Source organism: Anomaloglossus baeobatrachus, chromosome 7, assembly GCF_048569485.1.
Source record: "Anomaloglossus baeobatrachus isolate aAnoBae1 chromosome 7, aAnoBae1.hap1, whole genome shotgun sequence".
In the NCBI taxonomy this organism is placed as follows: Eukaryota; Metazoa; Chordata; class Amphibia; order Anura; family Aromobatidae; genus Anomaloglossus; species Anomaloglossus baeobatrachus.
In genome coordinates this window covers 15,190,240-15,214,714 of record NC_134359.1, presented here as the reverse complement: position 1 = coordinate 15,214,714, position 24,475 = coordinate 15,190,240, and the positions used below count along the sequence as shown (strand labels likewise).

The window sequence follows — 24,475 nt, the reverse complement described above, 5'->3', positions numbered from 1 at the left end:
TACTGAGCACCCGAACATGGTAGTGCCCGCTCATCTCTAGTTACCAATACTGAGCACCCGAGCATGGTAGTGCCCGCTCATCACTAGTTACCAGTACTGAGCACCTGAGCATGGTAGTGCCCGCTCATCACTAGTTACCAGTACTGAGCACCCGAGCATGGTAGTGCCCGCTCATCACTAGTTACCAGTACTGAGCACCCGAGCATGGTAGTGCCCGCTCATCACTAGTTACCAGTACTGAGCACCCGAACATGGTAGTGCCCGCTCATCACTAGTTACCAGTACTGAGCACCCGAGCATGGTAGTGCCCGCTCATCACTAGTTACCAGTACTGAGCACCCGAACATGGTAGTGCCCGCTCATCACTAGTTACCAGTACTGAGCACCCAAGCATGGTAGTGCCCGCTCATTCTATTTATCTATCTCTTCTCCATTCCAGTTTTCGGAGTCTCACTCTTTGGATGACTTGTATCTCTTGTTCTTTGATCTTCCCTCCAATGTTCTGTGACGCCTCTATAGCCTCTATATTCTCTATATTTAGGTGTTTGATGTTGTTTTTCTCGGTTTTCTCACATCTTCCGCCAGTTCTTCATCGTCGCCAGAGATAACATCAGATAAATCTTCTCTATTGTTAGGATTGAGCATTAATTATTAATATTCACCAGTGTTAATGTAACGACCACCAGAGATAAGAGCGCAGATGGATGGAGGCTCTGGGCTCCAGCAGCCGGGATGGAATAGTCTAGAAACACTCGGAGGCGGCAGCCTGTGGCTCAATGCTGCTGGGGAACTACAGATCTCAGCATTCTCTCTCAGTCTTTAGCCTTCTAGGCTTTAAGCATTATCATCCATAGTATGTATATGAGATCATCTGTAAAATACATTCATTAGATATGATGTCATCCTTTACTGACATCATCCATACTATATATATGATGTCATCAATCCAATGTAGTCTAATGAAGTCATCCGCTAGTGACATCATTCATAAAATTTGTATTTTGATGTCATATTTTAGTTATGTAATAAAACATCAATTAACATGAAGTAATTCATCTGTTATCGTCCACCTCTAATATCCATGTGACGTCACCTTTAGTAGATACAATGTCACCAATCACCGATATCATCCATACTTTCCGCGTCTCATATCCTTGTGATGTCATCTATATCTAGCTATCATTATTTTTTATATTTTTGGGTAATGTCTTGAGTTTTTCTCCCAGGCGATATTATTATTCTTTGTACATTTTTCTTGTAAACCATTTTTATCATCTTCATGAAGAACTGTATATGTTTCATGAATCAGACGGATGCGACTGTGCAGGTGACAGCTCCGCTTACTGCAGCGACTGTGCAGGTGACAGCTCCGCTCACTGCAGCGACTGTGCAGGTGACAGCTCCGCTCACTGCAGTGACTGTGCAGGTGACAGCTCCGCTTACTGCAGCGACTGTGCAGGTGACAGCTCCGCTCACTGCAGCGACTGTGCAGGTGACAGCTCCGCTCACTGCAGCGACTGTGCAGGTGACAGCTCCGCTCACTGCAGCGACTGTGCAGGTGACAGCTCCTCTCACGGCAGCGACTGTGCAGGTGACAGCTCCGCTCACTGCAGCGACTGTGCAGGTGACAGCTCCGCTCACTGCAGCGACTGTGCAGGTGACAGCTCCGCTCACTGCAGCGACTGTGCAGGTGACAGCTCCGCTCACGGCAGCGACTGTGCAGGTGACAGCTCCGCTCACTGCAGCGACTGTGCAGGTGACAGCTCCGCTCACTGCAGCGACTGTGCAGGTGACAGCTCCGCTCACTGCAGCGACTGTGCAGGTGACAGCTCCGCTCACTGCAGCGACTGTGCAGGTGACAGCTCCGCTCACTGCAGCGACTGTGCAGGTGACAGCTCCGCTCACTGCAGCGACTGTGCAGGTGACGGCTCCGCTCACTGCAGCGACTGTGCAGGTGACGGCTCCGCTCACTGCAGCGACTGTGCAGGTGACGGCTCCGCTCACTGCAGCGACTGTGCAGGTGACGGCTCCGCTCACTGCAGCGACTGTGCAGGTGACGGCTCCGCTCACTGCAGCGACTGTGCAGGTGACGGCTCCGCTCACTGCAGCGACTGTGCAGGTGACAGCTCCGCTCACTGCAGCGACTGTGCAGGTGACAGCTCCGCTCACTGCAGTGACTGCAGGTGACAGCTCCGCTCACTGCAGCGACTGTGCAGGTGACAGCTCCGCTCACTGCAGCGTCTGTGCAGGTGACAGCTCCGCTCACTGCAGCCACATGCAGCCTCCTCTCCCTCCTCTCACTGCAGCGACTGTGCAGGTGACAGCTCCGCTCACTGCAGCGACTGTGCAGGTGACAGCTCTGCTCACTGCAGCGACTGTGCAGGTGACAGCTCCGCTCACTGCAGCGTCTGTGAAGGTGACAGCTCCTCTCACTGCAGCGACTGTGCAGGTGACAGCTCCGCTCACGGCAGCGACTGTGCAGGTGACAGCTCCGCTCACTGCAGCGTCTGTGCAGGTGACAGCTCCTCTCACTGCAGCGACTGTGCAGGTGACAGCTCCTCTCACTGCAGCGACTGTGCAGGTGACAGCTCCGCTCACTGCAGCGACTGTGCAGGTGACAGCTCTGCTCACTGCAGCGACTGTGCAGGTGACAGCTCTGCTCACTGCAGCGACTGTGCAGGTGACAGCTCTGCTCACTGCAGCGACTGTGCAGGTGACAGCTCCGCTCACTGCAGCGACTGTGAAGGTGACAGCTCCGCTCACTGCAGCGACTGTGCAGGTGACAGCTCCGCTCACTGCAGCGACTGTGCAGGTGACAGCTCCGCTCACTGCAGCGACTGTGCAGGTGACAGCTCCACTCACTGCAGCGACTGTGCAGGTGACAGCTCCACTCACTGCAGCGACTGTGCAGGTGACAGCTCCGCTCACTGCAGCGTCTGTGCAGGTGACAGCTCCGCTCACTGCAGCCACATGCAGCCTCCTCTCCCTCCTTCCCTCCTCCTGGCAGCGTCATCGTTGTTGCTTTATGTTTATCCTCTGAACGCATCACAAATGTCACCGTTTATCTTCATACTCGGGTGAATTTCACATGTTCTGTTGGGGATGGGGCTTCTTCCTATTCGGATCCCTGTCCTGAGGAACCCATAGATATATCAGTAGTGCTCGTCTTACTGGCTTTACACCATTACCGTGCTGTCATCCTTCTATGCAGACGTATTTCGATACATAAATGAGGAGTTTTATAATGTAACGGCAGTCATCATAGTGACCACAGATGTGTCACCCAGCTTTCCCCAGATTCCTGCCATTATAAACCCCCCCTGCAGCTTCATCCCTTTCACTCCTCTGTCATTCTGCACTGCAGGTTTTCCATTCTATTCATGAAGTGCACAATGATCAGTTCTTTATGGGGTTGTGGTCTCTCCTCAGGAGTGCGGCTGGCCCCCCGGATTCCTGCTTGTCGTGCAGTGCGTCTCTGATGATTGACAGTTCGGATCAGCAGCATTGTGGCATGAACTATGCACCCTCCCATGTTGCAGCATCGGGGGAGCGCGGGGGCCCGGACTGTAACCGATACTAACCAGCTTCAATTGAGCGCTTGCAAGCTCTATTGCAAAAAGTGCCCTCTCCTTGATGAAATCGACCTCCTCTCTAAGGCTATGTGCCCACGGGACTCTGTATCTGCGGATTTTTCTGCATCATAATCCGCAGCTTTCCCCCGGAATCCGCACCTTTTCATAGGTGCGGATTTGACGCGGATTTTGCGTTTTGTTTTTTTTATTCAATTGAATAGGCAAAATCCGCACGAAAATCCGCAACAATAATTGACATGCTGGAGATTTTTCCGCACGAAAATCCGCACGATTTCCGCTGCGGAAAAATCCGCAGCGTGGGCACAGCATTTCCCAAATGCCATAGAAATGGCTGGGGAGTAGCTGTGCTGCAGATTTCTGGAAAATCCGCGGCTTTTCCGCGAGAAATCCGCGGCAAAATCCGCGCATTTTCCGCAGCGTGGGCACATAGCCTTAGGCCATCTGCACACACAGCGTTTTTCATGCATTTTTGATGCATTTTTTTTATGCATTTTTTACTTGCTGTTTTGTCACGAATCTGCATGCTATTCCTTATGCCAGCAATGAGAATCCTGAAATAAGCAAGTTGCTTATTTTTTCCTTGCAGATTTGGTGGAGAACACAATCTGCCGCACGTCAATTCTTGGTGCATTTTTCAGCCATTCCACCCATAGACTTCATTATGAAAAACGCATGGCAAAAACACAGCAAAATCGCGGCAAAAATGCAGCGGGTTTTTGGTGCATTTTTCTGCCAGAACATACAGATTTACTGCAGAAAATTTCTGCACCAAATACTCAGTGTGCGCATATAGCCTTAAACTGCAGCGGTGGCCGGTAACCTAGGCAACGAACTGTAAGCCATAGAAATTAAATTCCCTCCTTCCTTTAGAATGGAGGGGGGGATTAATAAGTGGTAAATTGCAATGTTGCTGCTTTTACGAACACTTTGTATTTTATTCATTTATTATTTTGAGTCCCTCGCTCTAAGTCCACATTCACACGTTCAGTATTTGTAGCCAAATCGGGAATGGGTGAAAAATGCAGAATTGGTGCCCGTGTTTCTATTATTGTTTTCCTCTGATTCTTCTAATGCGGAGTTTGGCTACAAATACTGAATGTGTGAACATGGCCTAAATATCTTCCATGAAGTAGAATGCAACAATGTAGGAGAGATCCATAGCTACTTGTTGGCGCTCTCCATGGCCCCCAGGACACCCCCTCGCCGAGGTCTCCAGAAATGTCCATTTCATACATAACTAGGTCATTTTTCTAAATTTGGTGATTTTATTCATTGCTCAGGTTTATTCAGTAATTGGAGAATGTTCCTATAAATAGTTCGTTATTACGCAGGACTCGGCGTCAGGACTTGTTGCGTTCCCTCCGGTTTCGCTCTGCTGGAATGTTTCGGGACGGCTGATTACAATTGACCTTTGTGTATCCAGAACTCAGTGTGAGGCTTCTGTCTCCGGCTCCCATCCATTTTATAACTAAACGTCAAGATATAGTTTCCTGCCCAGGATGATGTCAGACTCTTGGACCTCAGGCAGGACTGAACACGACAGGAGTGTTGCCTGCAGCTGGAGACCCGGCAGAGGTGGTTTCAGGTTCTATGAGAAGCAGACGTTCCATGAAAATCTGGTGAATTGAATATAGCGTCATCTAGTGTTGATGGGAGGAACAGCATGTGATATGATTTAAAGGGCTAGTGATAAAGGGCACATGATAAAGGGCTCATGATAAATGATATGTGATAAGTAAATGTAAGTTCTAATGTCATTCTCTGCTGTCAGGTTTCAAGTTTTATGAGAAGCAGAAGTTCCATGAAAATCTAATAAATTGAATATGGCGCCATCTAGTGGTGATGAGAGTAAAGGCCCCGTCACACACAACGAGATCGCTAACGAGATCGTTGCTGAGTGACGCAGCAGCAATCTCGTTATGTGTGACACCTACCAGCGATCGGGCCCCTGCTGTGAGATCGCTAGTTATTGCTGAATGGTTGGGACCATTTTCTTCAAAGGCGATGTCCTGCTGGGCAGGACGCATCGCTGTGTTTGACGCCTACCAACGACCTCCTAACACAGTCCCAACGCCCGCTGAGATCGTTATACAGGTCGCTGATCGTTACTGCGTCGTTGGTAAGATCTGACTGTGTGACATCTCACCAGTGACTTACCAGGGATCCTTATCAGGTCACATCGTTTTTGGGATCTCTGTTAAGTTGATAAATGTATTGGAGTCATAAGAGCACAGGATAAGATTTTAAGGGCTTATGATAAAGAGCTTGTGATAAAGGGCATGTGATAAGTAAATGTAAGTCCTAATATCATTCTCTGCTGTCAAGTTTCAAGTTTTATGAGAAGCAGAAGTTCCATGAAAATCTAATAAATTGAATATGGCGTGATCTAGTGGTGATGAGATTAAGGGCGCGAGATAAGATTTTAAGGGCTTGTGATAAAGGGCTCATGATAAAGGTCAGGTGATAAAGATCACATGATAAAGGGATCGTGATAAAGGGCATGTGATAAGTAAATGTAAGGGTACCGTCACACTTTAGCGACACAGCAGCGATCCCACCACCGATCTGACCTGGTCAGGATTGCTGCTGCGTCGCTACATGGTCGCTGGTGAGCTGTCAAACAGGCAGATCTCCCCAGCGACCAGTGACCAGCCCCCAGCCTGCAGCGACGTGGAAGCAACGCTGCGCTTGCAGGGAGCCGGCGTCTGGAAGCTGCGGACACTGGTAACTAAGGTAAACATCGGGTATGGTTACCCGATGTTTACCTTAGTGACCAGCGCACACCGCTTAGCGCTGGCTCCCTGCACTCGTAACCACAGCAGACATTGGGTTAATAAGCAAACCTTTGCTTATTTACCCGATGTGTCCTCCGGCTATGTGAGCAGGGAGCCGGCACTGGCAGCGTGAGAGCTGCAGACGCTGGTAACGAAGGTAAATATCGGGTAACCACCTTGGTTACCCGATGTTTACCTTGGTTACAGCTTACCGCAGGCTGTCAGACGCCGGCTCCTGCTCCCTGCACATTCAGGATTGTTGCTCTCTCGCTGTCACACACAGCGATGTGTGCTTATCAGCGGGAGAGCAACAATAAAAAAATGAACCAGGGCTGTGTGTAATGAGCAGCGATCTCACAGCAGGGGCCAGATCGCTGCTCAGTGTCACACACAGCGAGATCGCTAATGAGGTCACTGCTGCGTCACAAAAACCGTGACTCAGCAGCGATCTCAGTAGCGATCTCGCTGTGTGTGAAGCACCCCTAAGTCCTAATATCATTCTCTGCTGTCAGGTTTCAGGTTCTATGAGAATCATAAGTTCCATGAAAATGTTATAAATTGAATATGGCGTCATCTAGTGGTGATGAGAAAAATGGCACTGGATACGATTTTAAGGGCTTGTGATAAAGGGCTCGTGATAAAGTGCTCATGTGATAAAGGGCTCGTGATAAAGTGCTCAGGATAGAGTATGATGTGATAAGTAAATGTAAGTCTTAAGGCCATGTCTCACTAAGCGACATCGCTGCTGAGGCACGGTTTTTGTGACGCAACAGCGATCTTTCTAGCGATGTCGCTGTGTGTGACATCCAGCAATGACCTGGACCCTGCTGTGAGGTCGCCGGTCGTTGCTGAATGTCCTGGACCATTTTTTGGTCGTTGCTCTCCCGCTGTGAAGCATACATCGCTGTGTTTGACAGCGAGAGAGCAACGATCTGAATGTGCAGGGAGCCGGCTTCTGCGGACGCTGGTAACCAAGGTACACTTCGGGTAACCAATCAAAGGCTTTGCTTGGTTACCCGATATTGACCTTGGTTACCAGCGTCCGCAGCTTCTAGAAGCCGGCTCCCTGCACACGTAACAAAGGTACACATCGGGTAACTATAAGCAAAGCGCTTTGCTTAGTAACCCGATGTGTACTATGGTTATGAAGCACAGCGTCGTTAGACGACTCGCTGGAGGCTGATCTCTGATCGCTGGGGAGATCTGCCTTTTTGACAGCTCACCAGCGACCATGTAGCGACACTCCAGCGATCCCTGCCAGGTCAGATCGCTGGTGGGATCGCTGGAGCGTCGCTAAGTGTGACGGTACCTTAAATGTCATTTTCTGCTGTCAGGTTCTTATACTCCAGTTCCTTTATGGCTATCAGTGTAGATTGTCTGTTGGAGACTGAGGTTGTCTGAGTTTCTGAGCTTCGAAAAATTGTTTCATCTCATCTGTTGCTCTATCTGTCCACCATAATTTACACTGAAATGGTGCAAGATGTGCTATTTTACCAGCATAATTGTTCTACGCTTTTGTTTCTTTCTTACTATTTGCACAACAGTCAATGTCATGGCTTCCTCAGGCAGCCATGATTCTCCTTTGGCCATCAACCTCTTAAGTGGTCCTGATATCTTAGAGGACAGAGCCACAGATTCTTCCATCAAACTACTCCCAAATCCAGGCTTAGTTTATTGTAAATGACAGATATAGATATATATATATATATATATATATATATATATATATATATATATATATATATATATATATATATATATATATATATATATATATATATATATATATATATATATATATATATATATATATATATATATATATATATATATATATCTAAATATATATATATATATATCTAAATATATATATATATATATATATATATAGATATATATATATATATAGATATATATATATCTATATATATATATATCTATATATATAGATATATATATATCTATATATATATATACTGCATATATGTATGTACGTGCGTGTATACATATACGGTCATATGAAAAAGTTTGGGCACCCCTATTAATGTTAACCTTTTTTCTTTATAACAATTTGGGTTTTTGCTATTTCAGTTTCATATATCTAATAACTGATGGACTGAGTAATATTTCTGGATTGAAATGCGGTTTATTGTACTAACAGAAAATGTGCAATCCGCATTTAAACAAAATTTGACAGGTGCATAAGTATGGGCACCTCAACATAAAAGTGACATTAATATTTTGTAGATCCTCCTTTTGCAGAAATCACAGCCTCTAGTCGCTTCCTGTAACTTTTAATGAGTTCCTGGATCCTGGATGAAGGTTTATTTGACCATTCCTGTTTACAAAACAATTCCAGGTAATTCCAGGATGGTCGCCGAGCATGGACAGCCGCTTCACATCATCCCACAGATTTTCAATGATATTCAGGTCTGGGGACTGGGATGGCCATTCCAGAACATTATAATTGTTCCTCTGCATGAATGCCTGAGTAGATTTGGAGCGGTGTTTTGGATCATTGTCTTGCTGAAATATCCATCCCCTGCGTAACTTCAACTTCGTCACTGATTCTTGCACATTATTGTCAAGAATCTGCTCATACTGAGTTGAATCCATGCGACCCTCAACTTTAACAAGATTCCCGTTCCCGGTGCCGGCATTGGCCACACAGCCCCAAAGCATGATGGAACCTCCACCAAATTTTACTGTGGGTAGCAAGTGCTTTTCTTGGAATGCCGTGTTTTTTTGCCTCCATGCATAACGCCTTTTTGTATGACCAAACAACTCAATCTTTGTTTCATCAGTCCACAGGACCTTCTTCCAAAATGTAACTGGCTTGTCCAAATGTGCTTTTGCATACCTCAGGCGACTGTTTGTGGCGTGCTTGCAGAAACGGCTTCTTTCGCATCACTCTCCCATACAGCTTCTCCTTGTGCAATGTGCGCTGTATTGTTGACCGATGCACAGTGACACCATCTGCAGCAAGATGATGCTGCAGGTCTTTGGAGGTGGTCTGTGGATTGTCCTTGACTGTTCTCACCATTCTTCTTCTCTGCCTTTTTGATATTTTTCTTGGCCTGCCACTTCTGGGCTTAACAAGAACTGTACCTGTGTTCTTCCATTTCCCTACTATGTTCTTCACAGTGGATACTGACAGTTTCAATCTCTGAGACAACTTTTTGTACCTTCCCCTGAACACCTATGTTGAATAATCTTTGTTTTTCGATCATTTAAGAGTTGTTTTGAGGAGCCCATGATGCCACTCTTCATAGGAGATTCACATAGGAGAACAACTTGCAAGTGGCCACCTTAAATACCTTTTCTCATGATTGGATACACCTGCCTATGAAGTGCAAAGCTCAATGAGGTTACAAAACCAATTTACTGCTTTAGTAAGTCAGTAAAAAGTAGTTAGGAGGGTTCAAATTAAGAAATTGATAAGGGTGCCCATACTTTTGCACTGGTCAAATTTTGTTTAAATGCGGATTGCACATTTTCTGTTAGTACAATAAACCTCATTTCAATCCAGAAATATTCCTCAGTCCATCAGTTATTAGATACATGAAACTGAAATAGCAAAAACCCAAATTGTTATAAAGAAAAAAGGTTAACATTAATAGGGGTGCCCAAACTTTTTCATATGACTGTGTATATATATATATATAAAACTTAATATTGTTACCTTCTGATATCACAGCACCTGACGTCTATTGAACTGTCAAAAAATGGATAACATAATCTAATCTATGAAATCTGCTGTTTTCATTTTTCTATGAATATTACAGTCTGTTCTATAATTTAATAGGTAATATATTATGTATCAAATATTAGTAAATATTTACAGTTAAGAGCATAACAGCAATTCAGCATCTGCTATAGTTACATGATCGCCACCTATGGGCGTGGGCTCAGCACTGCAGTTACTGGTTGTTTTAGTGTGTGGCTTGTGGGATGATTTCTCATCTGCGGTGATGGCACAAGCTGCTTCCACAAGTCCCATTTTGATAGCGATCATTGACACTAAATATCTCATCACTAATGTATCACAGAGTAACATGGGTTTTTCCTGTTTTTGGCTGATAAGTACAGTATACACAAAAGTCAGTACACCCCTCACATTTTTGTAAATATTTTATTATAATCCTTTCATGGGACAGCGCTGCAGATCTGCCCCTGTGATACAATGTGCAGTGTCAGTGCGCAGCTTGTATACAATGTACAGTGTCAGTGTGCAGCTTGTATACAATGTACAGTCTCAGTGCGCAGCTTGTATACAATGTGCAGTGTCAGTGCGCAGCTTCTATACAATGTGCAGTGTCAGTGCGCAGCTTGTATTCAATGTGCAGTGTCAGTGTGCTGCTTGTATACAATGTACAGTGTCAGTGCGCAGCTTGTATACAATGTGCAGTGTCAGTGTGCAGCTTGTATAACAGTGTAAATAACTCATCACAGCCATTAATGTCAAAACTGCTGGCAACAAAAGAGAGTACACCCCAAGTGAAAATGGCCACATTGTGCCCAATTATCCATTTTCCCTCCCATGTGTCATGTGACTTATTAGTATTACAAGGTCTCAGGTGTGACTGAAGGAGCAGGTGTGTTACATCTGGTGTTATCGCTCACACTCTCTCATACTGGTCACTGGGAGTTGAACATGGCTCCTCATGGCACAGAATTCTCTGAGGATCTGAAAATAAGAATTGTTGCTCTACATAAAGATGGCCAAGGCTATAAGAAGATTGCCAGCACCCTGAACCTGAGCTGCAGCACAATGGCCAAGACCATACAGCGGTATAACCAGACAGGGCCTCACCATGGCCAACCACAGAAGCTGAGTGCTTGAGCTCAGGGTCATATCCAGAGATCATCTTTTCAGAATAGACATATGAGTGCGGTCAGCATTGCTGCAGAGGTTACAGGGGTGGGGGGTCCGCCTGTCAGTGCTCAGACCATACACCACACACTGCAGAGGTTACAGGGGTGGGGCGTCCGCCTGTCAGTGCTCAGACCATACACCATACACTGCAGGGGTTACAGGGGTGGGGGTGTCCGCCTGTCAGTGCTCAGACCATACAACACACACTGCAGAGGTTACAGGGGTGGGGGTGTCCGCCTGTCAGTGCTCAGACCATACAACACACACTGCAGAGGTTACAGGGGTGGGGGGTCTGCCTGTCAGTGCTCAGACCATACACTGCAGAGGTTACAGGGGTGGGGGGTCCGCCTGTCAGTGCTCAGACCATACACTGCACACTGCAGAGGTTACAGGGGTGGGGGTCCGCCTGTCAGTGCTCAGACCATACACTGCACACTGCAGAGGTTACAGGGGTGGGGGGTTCTGCCTGTCAGTGCTCAGACCATACACTGCAGAGGTTACAGGGGTGGGGGGTCCGCCTGTCAGTGCGCAGACCATACGCCGCACACCGCAGAGGTTACAGGGGTGGGGGTTCTGCCTGTCAGTGCTCAGACCATACGCCACACACTACAGAGGTTACAGGGGTAGGGGGTCCGCCTGTCAGTGCTCAGACCACACACTGCAGAGGTTACAGGGGTGGGGGGGTCAGAGCAGCCCCAGGTGTGACACATATTATACTGAGAACAGTTTTCAGCCTCTAAATAGAAAAAAAATGTTTCCATTCATTGACCGTTAGCAAAGATATTAAACATTAGAAATAGAAAAAAACAAAATTAAGCGGAAAGTTCTTCATGTATTGTCAGTCCTATTCACATAAAGTGCAGCATCGAGGCGCGGAGACAGAGAAAGGCGACCTGCGCTGTGCAGCCGGCGTGACATTGCGGTCTGCAGTCAGATTGCACAGATAATAGGCAGTCCTATGCAGGAGCTGCAGTCCTGTGCCAACTACACAGCCAGAGCAGAATTGAATTCCACTGTTTTCATATTATCATGGATGCTGCGTGGGGGCCCCGGGGGCCGGACCTCCGCCGCCATCCAGAATCACTCTCCGCACAGGGATCAGCTTACAGGCAACAAATGCTTCCCAAACCTACAGCATGTCTATGAAAGGCTTCAGCTTCACCCCCAAACTCCATCTACAAAGTGAGGGGAGCAAAAGTATAGAGAGCATGATGATATAACCCGGGCATCCCCTGTATATAATTATATATGTACAGCCGGTATAACCTGGGCATCTCCAGTATATAATTATATATGTACAGCTGGTATAACCTGGGCATCTCCTGTATATAACTATATATGTACAGCTGGTATATCCTGGCATCTCCTGTATATAATTATATATGTACAGCCGGTATAACCTGGGCATCTCCTGTATATAATTATATATGTACAGCCAGTATAACCTGGACATCTCCTGTATATAATTATATATGTACAGCCGGTATATCCTGGCATCTCCTGTATATAATTATATATGTACAGCTGGTATAACCTGGGCATCTCCTGTATATAATTATATATGTACAGCCGGTATAACCTGGCATCTCCTGTATATAATTATATATGTACAGCCGGTATAACCTGGGCATCTCCTGTATATAATTATATATGTACAGCCGGTATAACCTGGGCATCTCCTGTATATAATTATATATGTACAGCTGGTATAACCTGGGCATCTCCTGTATATAATTATATATGTACAGCCGGTATAACCCGGGCATCTCCTGTATATAATTATATATGTACAGCTGATATAACCCGGGCATCATCTGTATATAATTATATATATACAGCCGGTATAACCTGGGCATCTCCTGTATATAATTATATATGTACAGCTGATATAACCTGTGCATCTCCTGTATATAATTATATATGTACAGCTGGTATAACCCGGGCATCTCCTGTATATAAGTATATATATATACAGCCGGTATAACCTGGCATCTCCTGTATATAATTATATATGTACAGCCGGTATAACCTGGGCATCTCCTGTATATAATTATATATGTACAGCCGGTATAACCTGGGCATCTCCTGTATATAATTATATATGTACAGCTGGTATAACCCGGGCATCTCCTGTATATAATTATATATGTACAGCCAGTATAACCTGGCATCTCCTGTATATAATTATATATGTACAGCCGGTATAACCTGGGCATCTCCTGTATATAATTATATATGTACAGCTGGTATAACCCGGGCATCTCCTGTATATAATTATATATGTACAGCTGGTATAACCTGGGCATCTCCTGTATATAATTATATATGTACAGCTGGTAGACCTGGGCATCTCCTGTATATAATTACAGTTAGGTCCAGAAATCTTTGGACAGTGACACAATTTTGGCGAGTTGGGCTCTGCAGGCCACCACACTGGATTTGAAATGAAACCTCTACAACAGAATTCAAGTGCAGATTGTAACGTTTAATTTGAAGGTTTGAACAAAAATATCTGATAGAAATTGTAGGAATTGTCACATTTCTTTACAAACACTCCACATTTTAGGAGGTCAAAAGTAATTGGACAAATAAACCAAACCCAAACAAAATATTTTTATTTTCAATATTTTGTTGCGAATCCTTTGGAGGCAATCACTGCCTTAAGTCTGGAACCCATGGACATCACCAAACGCTGGGTTTCCTCCTTCTTAATGCTTTGCCAGGCCTTTACAGCCGCAGCCTTCAGGTCTGGCTTGTTTGTGGGTCTTTCCGTCTTAAGTCTGGATTTGAGCAAGTGAAATGCATGCTCAATTGGGTTAAGATCTGGTGATTGACTTGGCCATTGCAGAATGTTCCACTTTTTTGCACTCATGAACTCCTGGGTAGCTTTGGCTGTATGCTTGGGGTCATTGTCCATCTGTACTATGAAGCGCCGTCCGATCAACTTTGCGGCATTTGGCTGAATCTGGGCTGAAAGTATATCCCGGTACACTTCAGAATTCATCCGGCTACTCTTGTCTGCTGTTATGTCATCAATAAACACAAGTGACCCAGTGCCATTGAAAGCCATGCATGCCCATGCCATCACGTTGCCTCCACCATGTTTTACAGAGGATGTGGTGTGCCTTGGATCATGTGCCGTTCCCTTTCTTCTCCAAACTTTTTTCTTCCCATCATTCTGGTACAGGTTGATCTTTCTCTCATCTGTCCATAGAATACTTTTCCAGAACTGAGCTGGCTTCATGAGGTGTTTTTCAGCAAATGTAACTCTGGCCTGTCTATTTTTGGAATTGATGAATGGTTTGCATCTAGATGTGAACCCTTTGTATTTACTTTCATGGAGTCTTCTCTTTACTGTTGACTTAGAGACAGATACACTTACTTCACTGAGAGTGTTCTGGACTTCAGTTGATGTTGTGAACGGGTTCTTCTTTACCAAAGAAAGTATGCGGTGATCATCCACCACTGTTGTCATCCGTGGACGCCCAGGCCTTTTTGAGTTCCCAAGCTCACCAGTCAATTCCTTTTTTCTCAGAATGTACCCGACTGTTGATTTTGCTACTCCAAGCATGTCTGCTATCTCTCTGATGGATTTTTTCTTTTTTTTCAGCCTCAGGATGTTCTGCTTCACCTCAATTGAGAGTTCCTTAGACCGCATGTTGTCTGGTCACAGCAACAGCTTCCAAATGCAAAACCACACACCTGTAATCAACCCCAGACCTTTTAACTACTTCATTGATTACAGGTTAACGAGGGAGACGCCTTCAGAGTTAATTGCAGCCCTTAGAGTCCCTTGTCCAATTACTTTTGGTCCCTTGAAAAAGAGGAGGCTATGCATTACAGAGCTATCATTCCTAAACCCTTTCTCCGATTTGGATGTGAAAACTCTCATATTGCAGCTGGGAGTGTGCACTTTCAGCCCATATTATATATATAATTGTATTTCTGAACATGTTTTTGTAAACAGCTAAAATAACAAAACTTGTGTCACTGTCCAAATATTTCTGGACCTAACTGTATATATGTACAGCCGGTATAACCTGGGCATCTCTTGTATATAATTATATATGTACAGCCGGTATAACCTGGGCATCTCTTGTATATAATTATATATGTACAGCCGGTATAACCTGGGTATCTCCTGTATATAATTATATATGTACAGCTGGTATAACCTGGGTATCTCCTGTATATAATTATATATGTACAGCCGGTATAACCTGGGCATCTCCTGTATATAATTATATATGTACAGCTGGTATAACCTGGACATCTCCTGTATATAATTATATATGTACAGCCGGTATAACCTGGGTATCTCCTGTATATAATTATATATGTACAGCCGGTATAACCTGGGCATCTCCTGTATATAATTATATATGTACAGCCGGTATAACCTGGGCATCTCTTGTATATAATTATATATGTACAGCCGGTATAACCTGGGTATCTCCTGTATATAATTATATATATACAGCCGGTATAACCTGGGCATCTCCTGTATATAATTATATATGTACAGCCGGTATAACCTGGGTATCTCCTGTATATAATTATATATGTACAGCTGGTATAACCTGGGTATCTCCTGTATATAATTATATATGTACAGCCGGTATAACCTGGGCATCTCCTGTATATAATTATATATGTACAGCCGGTATAACCTGGGCATCTCCTGTATATAATTATATATGTACAGCCGGTATAACCTGGGTATCTCCTGTATATAATTATATATGTACAGCCGGTATAACCTGGGCATCTCCTGTATATAATTATATATGTACAGCCGGTATAACCTGGGCATCTCCTGTATATAATTATATATGTACAGCCGGTATAACCTGGGCATCTCTTGTATATAATTATATATGTACAGCCGGTATAACCTGGGTATCTCCTGTATATAATTATATATATACAGCCGGTATAACCTGGGCATCTCCTGTATATAATTATATATGTACAGCCGGTATAACCTGGGCATCTCCTGTATATAATTATATATGTACAGCCGGTATAACCTGGGCATCTCCTGTATATAATTATATATGTACAGCCGGTATAACCTGGGCATCTCCTGTATATAATTATATATGTACAGCCGGTATAACCTGGGCATCTCCTGTATATAATTATATATGTACAGCCGGTATAACCTGGGCATCTCCTGTATATAATTTATATATGTACAGCCGGTATAACCTGGGCATCTCCTGTATATAATTATATATGTACAGCCGGTATAACCTGGGCATCTCCTGTATATAATTATATATGTACAGCCGGTATAACCTGGGCATCTCCTGTATATAATTATATATGTACAGCCGGTATAACCTGGGCATCTCTTGTATATAATTATATATGTACAGCCGGTATAACCTGGGTATCTCCTGTATATAATTATATATATACAGCCGGTATAACCTGGGCATCTCCTGTATATAATTATATATGTACAGCCGGTATAACCTGGGCATCTCCTGTATATAATTATATATGTACAGCCGGTATAACCTGGGCATCTCCTGTATATAATTATATATGTACAGCCGGTATAACCTGGGCATCTCCTGTATATAATTATATATGTACAGCCGGTATAACCTGGGCATCTCCTGTATATAATTATATATGTACAGCCGGTATAACCTGGGCATCTCCTGTATATAATTATATATGTACAGCTGGTATAACCTGGGCATCTCCTGTATATAATTATATATGTACAGCCGGTATAACCTGGGCATCTCCTGTATATAATTATATATGTACAGCTGGTATAACCTGGGCATCTCCTGTATATAATTATATATGTACAGCTGGTATAACCTGGGCATCTCCTGTATATAATTATATATGTACAGCTGGTATAACCTGGCCATCTCCTGTATGTTTATATGTAATGAAGCATATCATTATACATAATATTAGCAGTGTTTGCTATTACATACACAGGCAGGACTTGGACCGGAGATACTTGGTGTCACAGATAATGCAGTGTTGCTTCTGATACATGTAGCAGCCTGATGTGATATTGATGGTTTGTATTTCTTTTTCTTTTGCAGATCGCGTCCCCCTGCACACCACGTGTCAACTACGAGCTGGTGAGTGTCACATTTTGCGAAAAAAAAACAAAAACTAAAAAGTGATATAATATCTGTGAGATATTTCATCTTATCAGACATCATTACTAGGGATAATCGAATACCGCAAATATTCGGCAATTATCGGCTTCGCGAATATCTGACGAATAGGTCGCCGCTATTCGACTATTTGTGAATATTCGATGCGCAATGTAAGTCTATAGCTGGGTTTACACACTGCAACATCTCAAACGACATCGCTGTAACGTCACCGGTTTTGTGACGCAATAGCGATGTTTGCGATGTTGCAGTGTGTGAAACCTATCAGCGACCCGGCCCCTGCTGTGAAGTTGTAATCGTTACAAATCGTTCAGGACCATTCCTAGGTCCTTTGTTTCCCGCTGTGCAGCATGAAGTTTCAGTATGTGAAGACTTTGCAGAGACTTTGTTAGCAACTTCCCTTTCAAAAGGCTGCTTATCAACGTCCCCAAACAACCAGCTAGGTCGCTCTGCAGGTCCGGATCGCTGGTAAGTTGTTGGCCAGGTTTGCCTGATTGAACGCTCACCAGAGACTTAGCAGAGACTTAGGGAGGTCGCTATTGCGTCACCAAACCGGTGACGTTACAGCGATGTTCTTTGCGATGTTGCAGTGTGTAAACCCAGCTTATGGGAAGCCAGAAGAGTTGATATTCGGGGTTTACCATAGATTTACATTGCGCATCGAATATTCACAAATAGTCGAATAGCGGCGACCTATTCGTCAGATATTCGCGAAGCCGATAATTGCCGAATATTTGTGATATTCAATTATCCTTAATCTTGGATAAGATTAGATACACAGCTCAGCAGACAGTATCACACAGGATAGGATTAGATACACAGCTCAGCAGACAGTATCACACAGGATAGGATTAGATACACAGCTCAGCAGACAGTATCACACAGGAGAGGATTAGATACACAGCTCAGCAGACAGTATCACACATTATAGGATTAGATACACAGCTGAGCAGACAGTATCACACAGGAAAGGATTAGATACACAGCTCAGCAGACAGTATCACACGGGAGGATTAGATACATGGCTGAGCAGACAGTATCACACAGGAGAGGATTAGATACACAGCTCAGCAGACAGTATCACACAGGAGAGGATTAGATACACAGCTCAGCAGACAGTATCATGCATGAAAGGATTAGATACACAGCTCAGCAGATAGTATCACACAGTATAGGATTAGATACACAGCTCAGCAGACAGGATCACACAGGATCGGATTAGATACACGGCTCAGCAGACAGTATCACACAGGAGAGGATTAGATACACAGCTCAGCAGACAGTATCACACAGGGGAGGATTAGATACATGGCTGAGCAGACCGTATCACACAGGAGAGGATTAGATACATGGCTGAGCAGACAGTATCACACAGGGGAGGATTAGATACACGGCTCAGCAGACAGTACCCCCAGGAGAGGATTAGATACACAGCTCAGCAGACAGTATCACACAGGGGAGGATTAGATACATGGCTGAGCAGACAGTATCACACAGGAGAGGATTAGATACACGGCTGAGCAGACAGTATCACACATGATTGGCTTAGATACACTGACAGCTTGTTTGACAGTGTACTGGTGCTTGCTGCCCTGAGACGTTCTCCTCCCTTGTACCGGGGGTCCCCATTGTCCCTCTCTCCTGGGATTTCGGCTCCTGCTCTGGTTCCTGCACTTTCCCAACTTATCCTGGAAAAGAAAACATTAGTGATGGCCTCTGATTCATGAGCCGCGGTCTCTGCCTGGACCTGATAAATCATTACATTAGGGGAGCGGAGGCTCCAATTTCATGGTTATTATTGCTGCGGCTCATAAATTATCTCATCTGGGGCAGATGTCTGACTTCTGGGCTATTTTCGGGCCGTCTGAACCTCTCCCCGTGTGAATGCAGTGACCCCCAGATCAGCTGGAGGCGCGAGGGGCTATGAATAGTAACCTGGACATCTGCAGGCTATGGAGAATACAATTTACTTAAACGCGCATAATAATCACAAATAATAATGTTTAGACATAATAGGATTTGTAGGTTTTTATTAATGAGGGAATCGCTTAAAAAGCAATTACCTCATATATTCCCAATATCAGAATAGCTCCTGTGCCCTGCCCCCTTCCTGAATTTCCCCCTATCCCAATTAGGTGTTTTTTTCTTGTATTAGGGGGATATTTTATGGAATTACTAGTCATGAAATTGCCTAATAATGTGAATTGGTAAAAGTGGTCTGCAGTCCTCCGCATGTCGCTGAATGAAGACATTAATGCTATCAAATATGATAAGTTTTTCATTAATATCCATATAAGAATGAATTGGGAATTAAATTGTAGTTTTCATATTGGACTCTAGGTGTCAGCACAATAGGACTAATGAAAGAAAAAAATCTCAGTTTACAACTTGCTGTGAAATAAAATGTTCAATGTTGTATAAATGAACAGAAACTGTAATTATCTATAAAAAAAATCATTCTGAAATATTGCAATTTTCATATTGACCACTAGATGTCAGCAATTTAGACTAGTTAGAAAACATTTCATTTTACGGCATGCTGCAAAACAAAGTATTACCTAAAGTAAAAAAAAAAAGTTATAATTATAGAAAAATGTGTTCTGAAATTTTGCAGTTTTCATATTGACCACTAGATGTCAGCGATTTTAAATAGTTAAGAAAAAAAACCATTTCATTTTACTGCATGCTGCAAAACAAAGTTATAATTATCATAAAAAAAAATGTATTCTGAAATGTTGCAGTTTTTATATTCACCACTAGATATCAGCAATACAGACTAGTTAAAAAAAAACATTTTACTGCATGCTGCAAAACAAAGTATTACCTAGAGTAAGAAAAGGGGAGTTATAAGTATCATAGAAAAATGTATTCTGAAATTTTGCACTTTTTCTATTCACCATTAGATGTCAGCGTTTCATTTTCTTCATTTTACTGCATGCTGCAAAACAAAGTTATTATAATTATCATAAAAAAATGTATTGGGAAATGTTGAAGTTTTTATATTGACAGCTATATTGACCACTAGATGTCAGCAGTTCACACATTAGTTAAAAAAAAAAATAAAAAATCATTTTACTGCATGCTGCAAAACAAAGTATTACCTACAGTAAAAAAAAGTGAGTTATAATTATTATGAAAAAAGTATTGTGAAATTTTGCACTTTTTCTATTCTCCACTAGATGTCAGCGTTTCGTTTTCTTCATTTTACTGCATGCTGCAAAATAAAGTTATAATTATCATAGAAAAATGTATTGTGAAATGTTGCAGTTTTCATATTCACCACTAGATGTCAGTGTTTCATTTTCTTCATTTTACTGCATGCTGTAAAGCAATCTAATTAATGTATCTCCTCTAAATCAAATTTTGGGGTTGAGTGTATCCGACGTCATTCTAAGAAATATAAAATGTACTTTGTCCCCAATTTGTAGATCGTGTTAAATATTGCGATGTTCCTTGAAGTTTTATGATCTTCTACGTTTTTGTGTCAATCTGGCACTTTCGGGTGAAATCGTCTCCAACCACAACACGCTCCGATCTTCCCTCCTCCTCCTCCTCTTTTTCTTCCCCCAGGGTTTCAATAATTGTTTCCAAATCACTCTTCAGTCCGGCTTTTATCTCCGAGTCCAGCCCGTCGAGATCCCTGACCGCAGCAGCAGGCATTCTCGATAGGAACCTAGCGGCCGTATTTAATAAGGCACCCGGCCAAACAAATGGGTTATTTTAATATCTTTGTGGTTACCTACAAAAAATAAATGGAAAAATTGGACGTAAGAGGCTAAAAAGGGAGCGAGGCACATGAGACGACCCCCTCCCAGAAGATCAAAAACGTGAGCGAGTCCCTGGGGTCCTGCGTGTTTATCCCAATGCCACAAGTTTGGGTTTCTTATACACTTGAAGGTTGTCAGATAAGATCTGCGGAGTTTACTAATATGGAAAAATACCGTCTTGGTTGACAGGACGGAGCTTAGTTCTACAGTGCAGTAGGCTCATGTAAAAAAAAAAACAAAATCCGAGACAATGCGCTCATTTGTCTGCGTCTGTATCGTTTTCCTTCTGCCTCTTACTGTTCAGGCCAAGATCTTACCTAAGACTCTTCGTAGAGCTCCGCTCGTCTGTTATGGAGGCTCGGACTGTGAAGGTTCTGCACCATTTTCACTATTGTTACTTTTATTGTCATTTATGGACTTTCGGAAAGAACAAATTAAAATAAATCATCAGCTCATGGGAACCTCTGAGCGCTGCTCCTCTGCAAAGTTGGTAAAATTATTTTTGGGAGACTTATATCTGTAATTGTCTGCTGTGTCTCCTGGGCTTCACCTCGTCTGGACCATCCATTCTTGGTTTCACCATGGACGTCACGTCTTCAGGTTTTGATGTCACTATTTGGTCTCGTCTTGACTATTACTCCTTGACCTGGTCTTGGTTATTCTTGGCCTGGCATCAGCTTTACCTCCATGACTCAATCCTGACTATGACTTCTTGGACTGATCTTGACGACTACTCCTTGTCTTGATCTTAGCTGTCACTTTCCATTCAGGTGTTGACATTCGCTTTTTGGCCTTGTATTGGATCCTTGGCCTGGTCTTGACTATCTCTCGTTGGGCTGGGCTTGACCATTGTTCATTGGCCCAGTCTGGACCGTGACTACTTGGACTGCTCTTGACTATTATTTCTTGTTCTACTCTTGGATATAACTCCTTGTTCAGGTCTTGACTTTCATTCCTAAGTCAGGTCTTGACTATTAGTAATATTTGTACGTTTGACCATAAGTTCTTGGCCTTATCTTGACTTCTTAAACTAATCTTGACTACCCATCTTTAGCTTACTCTTGGTTAAAACGCCTTGATCTAATCTTGGTCTTGACTATTACACTTTGCTTGAGTTTTACTTCTTTGTCTGCTCTTGACTATAATATAATATTAGTCTTTGTTGAGATCTTGACTATGAAAACTTAACTTGGCTTTGACTATCAGTCCAAGATCTGGTCTTTACTATCACTTTTGTGCTTGTTCTTTACGGTCACTTCTAGACTTGGTCTTTACTATCACTTCTAGGCTTTGTCTTTCTACCACTTCTAGGCCTGGTCTTTACTGTCACTTCTAGGCCTGGTCTTTACTGTCACTTCTAAGCTTGGTCTTTTCTCTTACTTCTAGGCCTGGTCTTTACTATCACTTCTAGGCTTGGTCTTTTCTATCTCTTCTATGCTTTGTCTTTCTACCACTTCTAGGCTTGGTCTTTACTATCTCTTCTAAGCTTGGTCTTTTCTCTTACTTCTAGGCCTGGTCTTTACTATCACTTCTAGGCTTGGTCTTTTCTATCTCTTCTAAGCTTGGTCTTTTCTCTTCTAGGCCTGGTCTTTTCCATCATTTTTAGGCTTCGTCTTTTCTATCTCTTCTAGGCCTGGTCTTTACTATCACTTCTAGGTCTGGTCTTTAGTATAATTTTTTGTCCCAGATTGACTATTACTCCTTGACCCCAGCTTTACTACTCTGGTCTGTCCAGATTTGACCTGCTTTTGACCATCTCCTCCTGTCTCAGGCTTAAATATGATTCCTTGGTCGGGTCTTGCGTTTCACTCTGAGGACCTCCTCTAGTGTCACTGTTTTTCTCAACTTTTAGCATCTCCACTACTTTGAGAATGTGCTATGACCATATTATCCTTTTTCTGAGTGCAAAGTATCTTTATTTGACGTAACCTTATCGCTTCTCAGTGACCCCTGTTCTTCAGGATCACACTTGGCACAGCTTTGAGTGTCACTCCTTGGCTTGGCCTTTGGTTCACCTTGTGTCTTGACCTTGAACATCCCTTCTTGGCCTATCCACATGCTCCTTTCCTTGGGTGTCACTTTTTGACCTGGTCTTGAGTATCACTTCTGGATCCAATCTTGAATTACACGTCTTGGCTCACTCTTGCACATTTTTTCTTGGCCTTGAGCACCACTTCTTGGCCCGGCCTTGTCTTGAGGTTCTGGCCTGTATCCAAGATTGCTGTCACATTATAATTTACATATAATTATTATAAAGTGTATTGCACAGTCTGTGGCCTTTGTTTATTATGTTTTTTAAGGCAATGAGCCAGGAGCCTAATGACCGACTTCTTGCCTTCAGTGGAAGTTTTAGGCCACAATCTTGGTGACGTCTTGTGTCATAAATCATATTCAGAGTCTTGTGGGTTAATATATGTGTGGTTTATCTTATCACTTGTTGCTTTTATATGGGAAGCCGATAGGACCTGACTCTGTCTGGCTAAATGCACAGATAGCTTTCCGTCCTGAAATGCAAGGGCCAGTGTCTCGCTCGGTAAGGTGACGGTGGGATCGGGGGCTTCTTGGGTCTGTGCTTCATTGTTTCTTATTTCCAAGGGGGCATTGCAGCTATAAGACCCCTCAATGGCAGCAAGACTGGTTTGTCAAGTCTCCTGCAAGGAGAAAAGTTTTCCCCTTTGTTTTCCAAGGAAAACAGAGCCCCCTGCTGGAAAAGCCTGTAACTGCAGGGACTGCGCAGGAAAATGGAAATATTGTTGCAGAATGTTTCAGAATTGTTTTCAATGTTTTGATTTTATACAAAGTAATTGTATCTTTATGACATTTTCTAAACAGATGGCAGAACCATATTATTATTATTATATGTGAATTTTACATAGAGAAAATGGGCAAAATAATAATCATAATAATACTGATAATAATACTGATAACAATAGTAATAATAATAATAATACTGATAATAGTAATACTGATAATAATAGTAATAGTAATAATAATACTGATAATAGTAATAGAGAGAGGGGAGCCAGCACGATCTGAAAATGGCATGCATCATATAAAAAGTGCAAATTCACAGATTTATTCCAACTGTACTGTAATATAAATGAGATTTTTAGCAAATAATTGATCAATTCTTTGAGCCACCCCTGCCAACGTCACGGCAAATCTCAATAGGGGGGTCCTACTCTATATTCTGTATTTCATGTGCCATGCTGCCTCCTAGATAAAGTTAAAAGCAGAACCATAATGAAGCACACATACCTGTAACCTGTATATATAACCGCTTCTATGTTGCAAAAGAGGCAATTGTGGA

At 43.2% G+C, this 24,475-nt stretch overlaps 1 protein-coding gene across 13 annotated transcripts in view; it reads left to right on the top strand.

The window, feature by feature from the left end:
* The window catches only part of TNS1 (tensin 1), a 483,060-nt gene that overhangs the window by 308,397 nt on the left and 150,188 nt on the right, over nt 1-24,475 (top strand). For all 13 annotated transcript variants that reach the window (XM_075317053.1, XM_075317048.1, XM_075317047.1 and 10 more), the window contains one exon: nt 17,321-17,359. In XM_075317053.1, the coding sequence (XP_075173168.1) occupies nt 17,321-17,359 (39 nt within the window). The remainder of the gene's footprint in view (nt 1-17,320; nt 17,360-24,475) is intronic.